The following is a 15610-nucleotide window of genomic DNA, read 5'->3' as shown; positions in this document are numbered from 1 at the left end:
TTCATCAACACTGACTGATGAGCACTAAGTAGTGCGCCACGAACGTCTCCTGGGGGATGAACTAGTGAGATCATGTTTAAAAAAGAACAACATGAAAAGAAAACTCAAAGAAAAAAAGCATGGTGAAAAATCACAGCCGTCAGAGTACTGTTCCTCCCTTCTCAAAATGTCTAATATGATAAAAGCAGTAGAAGTTATTAGGCTTGTTGACATGACTTCCTTTGTTACATGTCTATGGTGTCTTATATAACTTAAAAGACGTCTTTCAAAATGCCTTTTTATAAAAGTATGCTGAAATTTCAATCAAAGAATTCAGAAATTTAATATGCGCATGAAAACATTCATATGGTTGATGTGACAGTCAGATATTGCTATGTTTAAATAAAAACATTTATAGAGGGTTTTTAGCAGCAATAACAAACAAACGTCACGTGGCCCAACTTCCAGTATAGACGTCCGCCGATCTATAGCTGTTGAGTGGTTCTAATTTAATACAATTTATATACAATAACTAAGTTACATTATAACCAAACACATTGGAAGTTAACTTTGGGCCAGCGCTGTGCGTTCAAAGAAACTGTCTAGAAATATTCGATTTGATATTAAGATTTCTTGGGTTTAGTGGAAATTGATTAGCATTTAACGTTTGGTATATTATAGTCATATATATGTGAAAAATTATTCATTGCAGTTCTTTTTGTTGGTTCCTCGCAGTTTAACTACTTTCTCAAAAGCATGATTGTTTGTCATTTCTCCAATCAGAGAGATGCAACACCTGCTAACCTTATCTTTCTCCTGCATGAGTCGATACTAACTTGTACAACATGACAGGTTTGAATGAAGAGTCTATCACAACCAAGTTGAAGTCCTGAAAGTGCATAAACAGAATCCTCCGAATAAGCAAAATAAGCACATTCACAGCTGAGTACAAATAAACATTTATGAACTTGCAAATGATGCAATCAAATATTAAACAGGGGTGGGTGACAGGAGGCAGGTACAAAAAAATATGTTTTTAACGTAGATAAAGAATTTTAACTATTACAACAACATTAGTCTCACAATATATCTCAATGTAATAGATCCATCACTAAGCTGCCTATAGAGGGCAGACATAATCAGACAGTGTGATTCCAGATTGATTTAACATGTGAGAGATGTCGAGTCATATGAATGTGGTAATTTGTCAGTGTCGGAGTGAGGCACGCACATATACACTAACATATACTATCCCTCCCACATTGTGAGAGAAGGTGGAAAGAGGTTAGATTTAGGACGCAGTTTGTGTGGTCTGGGCGTTCAGAGCAACTGAAACATGCCAGAATCACAGTGAAACGACACTTAGTTTATGAAAGATAAGACTCAAGTATGTGTTTAACGGGACTTGTAGACATCCCCTAAATTTCTATGGCCAAATGATGGTGTTTTTTCTCATGCAAACTGTGTATATTGTTATAGAATAGTCAAGTTCTTCTTAAACAGGGGCGGGATTTATTTATTTTGACAGTCAATGGTGAATGGCTGGGGATTATAAATTAAATGTTCCGTAACTGTTCCCCGAATTGTTCATTTTGGTAAATAAGCATAGAGGATGTGAAAGAAGATCAAATTGGTAATCTTCTTTAATTTCAATTGAAAAGATATAGTAACGTTATAAGGACTAGGCTATAAGAAACCTGTAACCACACTGGATAAGAAATGGTATATCTATAACACGTGAACTTTATAATAAATGTTGAATAAAATAAACAAAAAGGTTTAATCGTGTTCTTATGTAAGGTTTTTTATATAAATGCCAGGTGTGGAAGGTTGTCACATTTGTGTTTATTTGATAGTCTAGTATTCATTCAATACAGCACTGGTTTGATATTGCTGCACGTGATCCTAGACAACTGTACAGTTCACAGCTAAGTTGGAAAGCCACAAAGCCCAGAAACTGAACACTCCCATTGTGGTGCTTACTAACAGAGTCTATAGAGAAGGGTTAAAGCACATTTGCTTATATTGCTAAAAGAACAAACAACTCCGTCACTTCCGCTCGCACTGGGGATTGGGCCCTGCTCTATGAAGGTAGAATAGTAGCAAATCTCGAGAGCACGTAGATGTGAATTTGAGACCTTGTACAATAAATATTTGCACTTGTATGCTACAATTTACACTCACAGCTTCGATGTGAAAACCTGTAAATTAAAAATCTGAAGTTGAACGCTGAGATGTGCACTCGCAGACAATAGTCCAAACCTGTATTCTGAATTTGAAGCTGCAGACAAGTAGTCACAAATGTGTAAAATGACAGACACAAACTTGAAATACATATTTGCATTTCTTCTTACATTCACATTCGCAGTACAACCTCAAATAGGCACCTGCAACTTCTCAAGTCTGTCACTGCAAGTTCAAATTTCGCCCTTCGACTTTTGCTACTCTTATCGCGATATATCAGTTGCAAAACTGATTTGTGCACTTGCAACTCAGTAGCAGCGAGGGGCGGGAGAGGCGGGGGCGGGTGGCTGCAATGGAGTCGTTTTATTGGTCGGCACCTAGCCAATGAAATCGGGCTTCTTTTCTACGCGATGACGTCACGACACCCGCAGCTTCGCATTCGCGACACTTTGGTTGTCATCGCGATGGCGGGATATAACGATCCGAGGGTAAGTTTTTCTTTTTATACAATATTTGTTATTCAAATTATTACATACATCACATATAACATACCGTGTAAATACAGTTGACATTGTGTGAGATGTCTTTGTTATGACAACTTGACATAAACCAATACATCATAACCTGTCAGTGTATATGTCATAACAACTTGACATTACTAAGACAACATAAATTGTTAATTGTCATGTGGTTGGTTTTGACATCGGCTGTCATGAGGCAATTATAACTGTGTCATGAATATTTTTCTTGACCTCAACTACACTGGTACAAATTTAATTTGTCATTAAAATGTTATAATGGCCTTACGACAGCCAATGTCAAAACCAACCAGCTGACAGTTTTTAATGGAATGTTAACTCATAAAACTAAGTGGTTTCTTAAGTTTGATACTTAATCTGCTATGTCATGTTTGTGACAGGTTGTGTTGTCTTAGTAATGTCAAGCTGTTATGACAAAGACACTGACAGGTTATGATGTATTGGTTTATCTCAAGTTGTCATAAAGACATCTCACACAATGTCAACTGTATTTACACGGTGTGTTATATGTGATGTATGTAATAATTTGAATAACAAATATTGTATAAAAAGACAAACTTACTGTAATAAAGTTCCATAGAAAGGAAGGAAGGAGGCGGGAACCGGCGAACATTCAAACAATAAAACTTTAATTTAATAAACAATAAACACGGAAGTAACCGGCAGCCACCTCACGGTAGACTGCCGGCCATAAAACATACACATAAACTAAACACATGTTCGGGCCCGGTCCTCTCTCGTCAACAGTCCTGGCGATCGTCCTTTTAAGCTCCCAATCTCCTCCGTGATAAGACGCGGGACCGGTGCGTGCACAGCTGCTTGCACTTATCACTCACCGGCCCGGCGTCACGGCTCTCGTCCCGCCTTCCTCGCCACACTTACCCTCGGATCGTTATATCCCGCCATCGCGATGACAACCAAAGTGTCGCGAATGCGAGGCTGCGGGTGTCGTGACGTCATCGCGTAGAAAAGAAGCCCGATTTCATTGGCTAGGTGCCGACCAATAAAACGACTCCATTGCAGCCACCCGCCCCCACCTCTCCCGCCCCTCGCTGCTACTGAGTTGCAAGTGCACAAATCAGTTTTGCAACTGATATATCGCGATAAGAGTAGCAAAAGTCGAAGCGCGAAATTTGAACTTGCAGTGACAGACTTGAGAAGTTGCAGGTGCCTATTTGAGGTTGTACTGCGAATGTGAATGTAAGAAGAAATGCAAATATGTATTTCAAGTTTGTGTCTGTCATTTTACACATTTGTGACTACTTGTCTGCAGCTTCAAATTCAGAATACAGGTTTGTGACTATTGTCTGCGAGTGCACATCTCAGCGTTCAACTTCAGATTTTTAATTTACAGGTTTTCACATCGAAGCTGTGAGTGTAAATTGTAGCATACAAGTGCAAATATTTATTGTACAAGGTCTCAAATTCACATCTACGTGCTCTCGAGTTTTGCTACTATTCTACCTTCATACTGCTCAGTCGTCTGCGCGGATGAACAGTGACCGTGATCTGTGACGTCGGGAAGTATCGCGAGATAACGCCAGGAGAATATGGCGGCCGCGGTTACGCTACAGAGGAATGTTGTGAGTCAAACCGGGAAACACACCGCGTCTGTTATCTTTCTTCACGGCTCAGGTGCTTTTTTCAAAGATTAAAGTATTTACGTAAACGCATCGTGTCTACGCCTGTCGTTTTTATCAAGTTTGCGAGCAGAGATTATTTAAAGGGGTTGCGTTATGTCTAAATGACCGGGCGGACGCTTCGTAACGCTGGAGTTTTGAGACGCGTTGAAAAACCCGGACTGCATTTTCAGTAACACTTTGCCTTTTGACAAGTATGCATACTTACAAATACGTGTTTATGGTTAGAGAGACAGCGTTTAGAGGACAGCCGGCTGTACCACACACACACACACACCAACATTCAGAATGGCACAAAACAACGCGGCATGATGTGAACGCATTTTACCGTGACGTGCACGTATGCCAGTGTGCGTTGGACAGAGACTGACCGACTGTGTTGTCCACACACTTCAGTGTATACTCCCTATTGTTGTTCCTCACCCTATATCTACCCACAACACGTAAATGCAAAACAAGTGTACCAAGATATATAAAGTGGAACAGATACATCCTAAGTAAACTTATGTATTTAAGGGGGGTGTTGTTTGCATCACTGTTGCTCACACCTGTAGTTTAGTGTTTTAAACAACTCCAAACACCTCATATATCTGAATATATTATGTATACATCATATATATTATGTATGTGTACTTAGAAAATAAGTAATGTCTGAAATTATGTGAGACACGTATGACTTTATGAAAGTGGTCTGACACCAAATTTGTAATGGTGAATGATAAAAATCCAATAGACATTGAAGGAAGGGTTTTATCCATATCTAGGAATCAGATTAAATACTAGAGTAAATACTTAACACGTCGCTGATTTTTTAATGAATAAATTCGGGAGCAGCGTGATAATGTAATCCAACCAATCAGCATGAAGAAGACGTTCATGAAGAAGAGTTCATCGCTCTATCACACCACCGCCTCACTCTCTACTGTCATCTATCCCAGTTAAAGTGGGGGGTACTCTCGGCTCGAGCCAAAATTTTGAGCTCGGAGCCCTCGGACAGCACGCCAAATATGCTTTATTTGATCTGATATTATGTTAATGCGAACTCGTGAAATGTAAATGTGCTTCCATGTCATATGGTAATATCATAAAATGCATTGCCACAGTGATAGGTAATTTCTTTAACATTTATAAACAGTAGGCGTTCATAGCGTGAATGTGTTTTCTTTCATTACATTCAGGAGACACTGGGCCAGGATTGCTTGGATGGGTTTGTGATGTGTTTCGACAAAACCTGGCATTTGAAAATATTCGTCTGATTTACCCCACAGCACCAGCAAGGTAAACATTCTTCCAGATAGACACGTTGCTAATCGCAATACTAATGCTATACTTCAATTTGCAGTCTCTCTGACTTAATACAGAGAGTCACGTGGCCTGTTTTTATGTGTTGTTTTAGGCCATACACACCTATGAAGGGGGCTCAGTCTCACGTGTGGTTTGATCGTCACAAGATTTCTCAGGATTGCCCGGAACATTTGGAGTCTATAGATTCCATGTGCAATCGTTTAAGTGCCATCGTCCAAGATGAGATCCGAGCAGGAATACCCAAACACAGGATGATTATTGGTATGGTTGGCGCTGTCCTCTTTTTAACCCTTTCTCCATCCATTCGACCTCTATCTGTCTTTCCCTTCCCTATTGCTTTCTTCTGCCTTACACACTCCACTTGTTCCAAATTAAGCAGAGTCTCTGACCACTGCTCATAACTCTCTACTGCGTTGTGTAAAATGAAGGGTGAAACTGATCAAGTTTCCTGTTCCTTTCATATGTTGCCAGAATGGGCCAAAAAGAATGTCTGGAAGGTGCTCTGGTTTCTGCTAAGCTTTATCTTAAAATATTTGAGTTATCCGGTTCACAAATATATCACAATGACATAAAAGTGCCAGAAGATTATTCTGTATAAAGGATTCTTCATATATACCAGGTAAAATCCCTCACGGTAAGTGCACTTGCCTGAATAGACATTAAAAGGAGGTTAAAGGATTAGTGAAAGTGATTCGTTTTTTTTCATTTACTGACCGTCATGTCGTTTGAAACCAGCATGACTTTGCTCTGTGGAACACAAACAGATTGATTATGTTGAAGAAAAATCGAATATTTAAACCATTTTAGAGGAAAATGACATCGGTTGTGTTGTTTATGCTATATCTGACAGCAACCGACCTCCCAGAGAATACCGGGTCATACTGTATGTGGATGATGTAGCAAAAACAACACGGTGAGTCACAATGTATTGCTATCGAATTCACCTAACCGCATATTCAGTTAAAAGATGTCAATTTGCGTATGGATGGAACTCTATGTTTCTTTAAAAACTATTTCTGGAAAAACTGGATGGAGGAATGGAACAATTTCTTTAAGATTTCCTATAAGGAAAAGTATCCAAAAAGCGAACGAATGTCATTCCAAAGCAAGTATGATTTTCTCACTTCACTAAAGAATTTCTTAAGAATTTCCTGGCCATTCTTTTCCATATAATGAAAGTAAATGGGAAATTTGTCAACCAAGTTCCAAAATGAAAAAATGATAGAAGTCAGTCAATAAAGACTTAAAGTGATAGTTCACCCAAAAATGAAAATTCTGTCCTTATTTTCTCACTCTCAAGTTGTTCCAAACTTGTATGCATTTCTTTGCTCTGATGAACGCAAAAAAGATATTCGGATGAATGTCAGTAGAGAGATACTTCTTTTTCACACAAAAGAATACATGTTTGCAACAACATGATGATGTGTAAATGATGACAGTTTTGTTTTCGATAAATTCACACCCAAGGCAAGTGTCAGGGAGGGGTTAACTGACCAGCCAATAACACACGAGTGACCCAAAATAGTTGTAAAATGTGCAAGAAAAAGTATTTGTGTGGAAGGACAGAAAAACCCCTGAACTCAGTTCCAAAGAAACTGATTCAAAAAACACATGTTTCTGTGAGCCTGCTGAAATATTATCTTCCTAAATCATAACATTTTGTCATTAACTATAAATACTCATTGGAGTCACTCTGCACGCCGGAGAAACAAAGTGGTCTGTACGCTGAGTCCACTTCTCAGGCTGACGGACTGACAAGCGGCAGAACTTTCCATGGAAAACGCTTTCCAAGACCGGCTGTAGGATATCCAATCGTTTACGTGTTGGAATTAATGGGAAAAGCCCTGCTAGGTGGCAAACACGCATGTGTGGAATTTGTAGCCAAATAACATTGGGGTGTAGGAACTATGTGGAGTTTAATATTGGAATGGAGGCAATGTTTAACACTCTTTGAGGAAAAGCAGCTGACTGTTTTGGTCAAATGGCAACGAATTAGACCTGGAGACATAAATAATCATATCTGTTATATTGTTAATGAACATGTGAACTCAATCCACCCTCTGTCTTAACATGGCACCTCCCACCTGCTCTGACAAAATGATGGGTACGTTTACACTTTCCCAGATGTTCTGCCCAGATTTGCCCAGATGTGTAAGATTAAGCACAGGCTTGAAAGAAAACTTGAGAGATTTCATGATGTGGAACTAAAGACTAGCTTTCATTCGTTTTGATTTGATTCACGGCTTACTTTTTACCTCGCTTAACTTGAGCAGAATAGAGATTTTGGACTGCCACATTGAACTACACAGACATTTTTTAATGCCCTCTTCAGGTAAGGTTTAGCAAAAGGTTCGCACTGCCAAGTCTTCTGAAGCTGTATGATAGTTTTGCATGCAAATCATTATTCACTGATAAGTTTCCCCTTCACTGAAGCTCTGAAATCTCATTTGCAACCGTGTTCAGATGAAGTAATGGCATGCGGATCACTTACACATACATGCATGGCTTAAAACTGGTTTCCTGCCTAGACAGTCTTTTAGGGGACCGTAAGCACACTACGGATGCGAACAATATACACACTTTCAAATATCTCTGATAACACATTTTAAATTGATTATTTTAAGGGAATTTGCATCAACTGAATTTAGCATTTTCGACAATAAAAACATTTCAGTCTCTGTGAGGCCCGGTTTCACAGACAAGGCTTGGCATAAAAGGTATAACTCAAAAATGTCATAATTTACTCATCTTCAATTTGTGAACGCAGAGAAAGATATCTGGAAGAATGCTTATAACCAATCAGATCTTGCCCCAGAACATGAACTCGAAGGTGAGGAAATGAAGGTGACTATGCCTAATGGCCTTTCCATATTACACGATTTTAGCCCAATTTGGCCGATTTGCATGTCGTATGACATCGTAGTAATTTGTAAACGACATGAGGCGTCAAGATGCTTTACCTCAAGTTCTCTCTAGAGAATGGACAACCCATACTGTACCCGTCTTGCAATCCAGGAACGTGTCCACTGTTGGGATTTTTTTCTCTTTTTATGCTTTTCTGATGCTTAAACAGACAGTACAAAACACGCTGCTTCAATTCCCATAACTATGGTTTATTTTTATATAGCAGCCGCTTCTTTCCGAAAGTCAGTCAGCCACTATAGTAGTGCTCAATGACGTCACCTACGTCGTGAAAGATGAAAACCTGTTTTCGTCGGGAGGAAACGCATAGTCTGCCATTGTTTCTTGTGATCAACATGTCAAGATTTGCAAAATCGCAAAATCTGACACAGCGACATCATAACAGATGAAAAATATCTTGTAATCTGGAGAAGCCATTTGGTGGCTTTCAGATTTGAAGTTTAGTTCGGAGCGGAGCACGATTCGCATGAAAAAACACTAATGTGAAAGCCAGCAAGTGAACACAGGTGCGCACATGGCTATCGAACCCGAGACTAGAAGGAGGTGGTCTGAGTTCGTTTTGCCTTAGAACTGTGGCGCGGTTCGCATCCAACAGGGACCCGAGTGCGCACTTGATGAGGAAAACTTGATGAAGTGACCTGCACATGCATTTAAGTCGATTACGATGTATTTCCTTATTGTGTATGAGTATGTGTATCTATGAGTATATAGGGTTGTTGATTTACGTTGGATCCGAGCAAGAATGAGCCTGCATAGTATTTCTGCATTGCGAGTAGAATCAGAACGGCAGGTCAATGGTTATCCACTGTTTCCTCAAAAAAGTCTGTCTAAATGCAACGCACATACACTGAAGTTAAATTATGATGTGCCTTAGTAGATATGATGAAAATAAATTATTAAAATATACTTACTGGAATTATGTTCCTGTTTTTAACCCAAAAATTGAGTCAAAATAATCATACAAAACTTGGGAATAAAATCAAATGGTTTTGGTTGTTAAGAATTTTGTTTGAGTAATTTTAATCGAACAAATTATCAAGTATATCCAATTCAATTTTATTAGCTTAAACCCATTTAAATTGGTCAAATTAAGTTGGCTTATTTATTTTGTATTGAGACAACATAAATACTTTTTGTAGATATAACTAGCTTAGCAGTTGATTTGCATTAAAAGACTCATTTTCCAGATTAACTGTCATTTTAAGTGTTTTTCAGTAAAAAGAAAGACTTTGTTTGTGTTTTGTGTTGATTTATACTTGGGATTTAGGAGAGTTTTGGTATTATTTTTAAGTTTTAGGTTTTTTAAGTGGTCACCATGGTTCAGAGGAGCCGTGCTAATGCCTAGGCTGAGGAAGGCACAATATTGGTCATTAACTGAGCATGCCAGAACAGAGACCACCAGTCTCTTCTCAGTTGACCATCTATGTTGTAAAAATAGTCTATTTATATATGATAGTACCGCGAAGTTAGAGTTAGACACGTTTTTGTTTAACTTAAACGTTTTTATTTGTTTACATTAAGTAATACATCATTTACTCTGCTGCACATATAATAGAACCAAATGAATAAAAACACAATAAAGTGATCCGTGTTCTGTAAGAAAAAATGCAAACGCACCAGGGTACGACAGTGTGAAACCGAACCAACACTGCGGGGAGCGCCGGGAACAATCGCACACAAGTTCGGACCGCAGCAAACAAGCCCAATCTGACCACGACCTTCGTTCAATTATAATATTAAAGAAGCTTTTATGTATAGAAAATTCATTACTGGTGTCGTCTTGAGACAAAAAAAGACAGTGTCACTTTTTAAGATATTTCAGGGTAAGTTATTTTCAGTTAAGAAAGACATGGGCTATGATTCCCACAAAACAAATCATACCTCACCATTTTATGCACATTATCATGCCAATTGAAAACGTTGACATAACACACATATCGGCATCTTTTTTTATCACTTATCTTCTCAGTTATTTTAGATTTAATGAAATGTTTTCCAATCAAGTATGAAACCATTTACATTATTGCTAATGATTAATTACTAATAGTTTTGGTCTATTCATTTACTATTATATAAGGTGAATGTTTTTTGAGCAACTGGTCATTTCTTCTAGGGGGCTTCTCCATGGGTGGAGCCATGGCACTGCATATGGCATGCAGATATCATCAGGATGTTGCTGGTGTCTTCGCTCTGTCCAGCTTTCTTAACAAGGATTCAGTTGTATATCAGGTAGTTCATGTCCTTATGTCATATGAGCGATGTTTATTTTTGCTCATATAATTAATATTTTTTAAGCCCAATAAATATTTGTGTTATATTTACATTTCACAGGCAGTACAGAGTTCAGCACAACGGCCCCTACCTGAGCTTTTCCAATGCCACGGCGCAGCGGATGAGCTTGTTTTCCATAGCTGGGGTGAAGAGACAAACGCTCTGTTGAAGAAAGCTGGCCTCAATACGTATTTCCATTCCTTCCCAGACCTCAACCATCAGTTGTGTCGGCAAGAACTGGAGTTACTACGATCCTGGATCCTGAAGAAGCTTTCTCTTTAGGGCCTTGTCAATGCTGGACAGTGACCACTGCTTTTCAATATCCCACCTACAATCCAAGGAGTGCTTTACTCAACCATGGGTTTTACTCTCACGTCATTTTCTGCCCAAATGACATTCTTCTGTGAAACAAAGAAGATATTTTTAAAGAACATCCTGGTCAGCCTTTTCCATGTTAAACTGAATGAGGTGTAAAGCTCGAAAACAATAAAAACACCCCTAAAATGTATCATAAATGTGGTTAACAGCACCATGATACTCTTGTTAAAGGAAAATACTCAAATTTGTAATTAAGCACAATATCTACACGAAGCTTTCGTATCGCTCAGTCATATAGACCAAAAGTGCTTTTGTGCAATTTTGTATTATTTAAGCCAACCCAAGTGCTCGCTCTATTGATTCCTAATGAAGTATTTCTGTTATGTGTTCTAGTTTTTAAACTTTGTTTCTGCTTTGTGCATTGTACCCGTTGGTATCGATATGTTTAATGTTCTAAATCATCATTCTTCTGTCATCTATGTCCGTAAAGGTAAGTTAATATCGCTATTTAATCCTTGATTCGTCTGCACCTCAGGAAGACTTGATTGTGCACATTTCATTGCCAGTAGCGCCAACCACTTTAAAGTTCTCAGTGAGGCAAATTCTGTTGGCTTTGATGACTGTTCCATGGAGTCTGGTTTGGCCCGTAGCGTCTGTGGTCAGGCTGAAGCTGCAGGTAGAGCTATCACACCGGAGAGAAGGAATGCCACTCAGCTCTGTGGTCTGGAGCCGGAATCCGGTTTGTTTGGCACCCTTCCGTTTCCTGGAGAGCGAAGTCGCTCTTGCTCCAGTTCTACCCCCTATTTCCCGCCGTCATTATCATTCTCTCCGTGCAATCTGCTGAACATGTGTTTTGGAGGTTTGCACTGTTTACTTGGTAGCCTCGAAGAGTAACACAGATCGCTTCATTAATGATTATTTGGAGGAAGTGGTTAGCAAGTTCGACTTGTTGTGTTCACAGTTATGTAGATGTTCTGCTTGGGTTTTGTTGTGGGGATATAGGCCAAGACCAACATACACCATCTGGGCATAGGACTTATTAACTGTGCTAAAAGGCCTTAGAAATACATTTAAAGACACTGTAAACTGCTTGATGCAGGCATTGGAAACAACTTCACTTGAGATGTGATGTCCTGGAATCTGAATTTATTCCAAACATTTTGGATTTTAACAGCACTGGGTTCACCTGGATCCCATAATGGGCACATATATACAGTAGTTGGTAGCTGCAGTCAGGAAATGTGTAAATTCACATCTGCTTAATGGCGGAAAAAGTAATTCACCATCCCCAAAAGAATCCAGATTCCACATTCTGAAATAAGCTATCCTCAGAAACATAGACACATGAATTTTTAAAAGCCAAGTTTTAAATTCCCACTATTTGCATACATCAGACCGTCGGTCAATATCAGTGAGGTTTTTTGTATCAAATAAGTCATCACGTCGTAATGCATGACTGTTTTCCACCCTCTCTGCCCATCTGAATGAATCGTTCCATTTTGGTGTGGCTTTAAGACGAATGTAAAATCCCACTGTTAGGTTTGGCACGTTAAATTATACATTTGCATATGAAATAAGTATCAACACCACCACTAACACGTGTACAGCTGCTTTGAAACCTCTGCATAGTAAATTATAGCAGCTGGTCAAATACAGCCGTTTGAACCAGCGTCAGCTCCACAACCACCAAAGTTACAGCAGCCTAAAATACAGCACTATACACACATGTGAAGCTAGGACATTTAGGGCTAAAATAACACAGAGATGCACACTCGCAAGTGTTTTGGTGAGAATTCTTAAAGGGACAGTTCACCCAAAAATAAAATACTCACATGGTTGTTCCAAACTTCCATTTCTTTGATTAGTACCTGGGCCCCTTGACTACCATAGTAGTCAAAAGTGCCCCAGAATCGTTCTTCAAAGTTCTTCTTTTGTGCTCATAGTTTTGTGCTGTAGTATATCAGTGACAAACGTGGAGTGTTTATACATGTATTAAGCTGTATTTTAGCCCCTGCAGCATGTGTTGCACAATAAGCCATGTATTTCACACAGTATCAGCAGATGAAACATTAGAATAAAATTGGGTATTTGTGGCCTCACTGTCAGTCCAATATAACTGCTTTATTTCCATCAATTTAGTTTTCTGTAAAGTCAGCATCATATTGTAAGTGGTTACCACACAATCAATGCTGAAGTGTGCGAAACATACCAATATTTCTGTACTGACAACATCAGCTTGTTGTTAAACTTGAAAAGTTAAATGATGTGAAAAATGTATCAAGATCAACCTCAATTGAGCATTGCATTAGCACCACCACCACATAAGATCCTTATAATGCATTGTAAATTGCTGTGGATATAAAAATCTGGCAGGGTTTGAAATCAATTGGATTCACTTCATCAAAAGTCCAGAAAGGGAACTATAACAAATTACTTCAAATTAACTTCTTTCTTATGATGGTTGTGCCGAACACCCATTTGGAGGGGAAACTGTATAAAAATCTGCTTACTCTTTGCATTTTGATGATAGATTACGAAGACATTTGTGTACTTGCAATTGTCAATTTGCACAGTCAGCTGGATTTTGCACAGTCAGTCTTTAAACAAAAATAAGACGTGCATCAGACATTTGTTTCAATCTGGCAACAAAACATATGCTGACCACAGCAGAATAACACGGAAACTCATATTGGGGTCCAAACCTTTCCTCCTTTGCATGTCCATTTCTGAAATATTTGCACTCATTGCAATAAGTAAAGTAGTCTCAGCTGCATTTAACATTTCGGACCATATTTAAATTTCATTCTGCATAATTTCATAAAAATCAAGAAAATGCTAAAAACAATCCACAAATTTCATCTGGTCCAATCATAACAAAGTAAAAAATTATTGTATTTCAACTCTTTTGAAATTGTTCTCTGTCCATCATATAAACAATATACTGTATCCGAAAATGCTTTGGAAGGGGGCTGTGACAACTTTCTTGGCCAATGGGGCATGTTAAAGTTCTAAGACTAAAGTAACATCTTGCTCTGTTTAGAATAATTTGAGGTTTTCAGTCATCCTACATCAGTTACTCAGTAAATTTCATGCACTCGTACTAAAAACGCAGCACGTTTATATCAAATAATATCTACATTTGGGCGAAATGTACATAAAAGCAACTTAAAGTCACACAAAATGTTCACTGCCTATTGCCACTGCTGTGTGTTTGGGGGTTTATTTTGCATCACATTTACCCAGGGCTGGGAAGATTTTCAAAGGTATTTCACTACAGATTACATACTTGCTTTCTGTAATGAATTAATTTCATTAGATTACACAAATTTGCGACCTAATCTAAAACTATAGAATACTTTGATAAGGTACATAGAACCAATGGATCACCAAACAGAGGACTTGGCTTTCCTCTGCATATTCAGTTTTACAGTTTTCCCCCATTGGACATTATAGTCCACCATTTTGAGTTTATGTTTTACAATTCATAATTGTGTGAAAAAGTCAGAACTGTAAAACAAAAATTTGCAATTTCATAAAACATTACTTAAACAAGAAACTCACAAACAACTATCACAAAAAATGAAAACAGCCATTGAGCATTCAGCTAACGTACATTCAGGTTTGTACTTTTTGTATGTGGCAATCAATATACATCAGTCAGTTTGTCTAGCAGAGTATATGTAAACTTTTATTATGTGAAATAGCTTATTCTGGACAGTACTAAATAAAGTTAACATGCAGTTTCTGTAAACCCAGATCCCTCTTGTTTTGTTTAAATTATTAAAATTTTGCATATTTGGCAAGGGGTATGAAACCTATGAGCAGAATTGTTGTGAAGACTGTCAGAGAATCACAGATTACCTGATACAGTTGATATGTTTAAATGACATGAAAATAGCAATCATCACTTTGGTAATCTAAAATACTTTTCAGATTCCCACCCATTTAAAAGTAACTGTTATACTCAAATGTTCAAATATGTAACTTATGGCTGGAATACACTACAACTATGACACTAGACATCATACACTTGCAGACTTTTGTAAAAGGTTCAGATAGATACACACTAACTGATCAAATCTGCAGACTGGCACATAATTTCTGCAACAAGTCCAGACTGAAAATCTGGGAAAACTCAGAGCAAAAGTAATTTAGTGTATTTTAACCTTAAATGTAGTTCTTTACTTCTCAGCCCTGATTAAAGGCCAGTTTTTGACATGTTGACATTTCTAAAAAACATTAAACAATAGTGACAGTTCAATATTTCCTTTTAATACAACTTTTTCATCTGTTTTTTATCACTAAATAACAGATTCTATCACTATCCACCTTATTTTTGGCATAAATGTGGGCGCCGCCATCTTTGAGCTGTTTGTGTTTAGACTTCCGTGTGAACCTCTTTTTTTGAAAAGCTTTTATCCAAAGCACAATTAACATTTTGTCAACACACTA

At 38.2% G+C, this 15610-nt stretch overlaps 1 protein-coding gene across 1 annotated transcript; it reads left to right on the top strand.

Annotated features, from left to right (window-relative positions):
* The first annotated feature begins 4199 nt into the window (after positions 1-4199).
* lyplal1 (lysophospholipase like 1) lies at positions 4200-11583 on the top strand. The gene is made up of 5 exons (XM_079468783.1): positions 4200-4337; positions 5521-5620; positions 5739-5908; positions 10683-10798; positions 10901-11583. Exons 1-5 carry the CDS (start codon positions 4253-4255, stop codon positions 11120-11122), a joined length of 693 nt encoding a protein of 230 aa, XP_079324909.1. The 5' UTR covers positions 4200-4252; the 3' UTR covers positions 11123-11583.
* Positions 11584-15610: the final 4027 nt, after the last annotated feature.

This window comes from Barbatula barbatula (genome assembly GCF_947034865.1).
Source record: "Barbatula barbatula genome assembly, chromosome: 12".
In the NCBI taxonomy this organism is placed as follows: domain Eukaryota; kingdom Metazoa; phylum Chordata; class Actinopteri; order Cypriniformes; family Nemacheilidae; genus Barbatula; species Barbatula barbatula.
Note: the sequence above shows the minus strand (reverse complement) of the source record. Positions and strands in the feature narration are given on the sequence as shown.

What these genes read in the sequence shown, in the direction of transcription:
- lyplal1 (XM_079468783.1), top strand. Translation starts at nt 4,253, where the DNA reads ATGGCGGCCGCGGTTACGCTACAGAGGAATGTTGTGAGTCAAACCGGG. An exon ending in TACCCCACAGCACCAGCAAG is followed by an intron (nt 5,621 to 5,738) that starts GTAAACATTCTT and finishes GTGTTGTTTTAG; the next exon opens with GCCATACACACCTATGAAGG. An exon ending in AGGATTCAGTTGTATATCAG is followed by an intron (nt 10,799 to 10,900) that starts GTAGTTCATGTC and finishes TACATTTCACAG; the next exon opens with GCAGTACAGAGTTCAGCACA.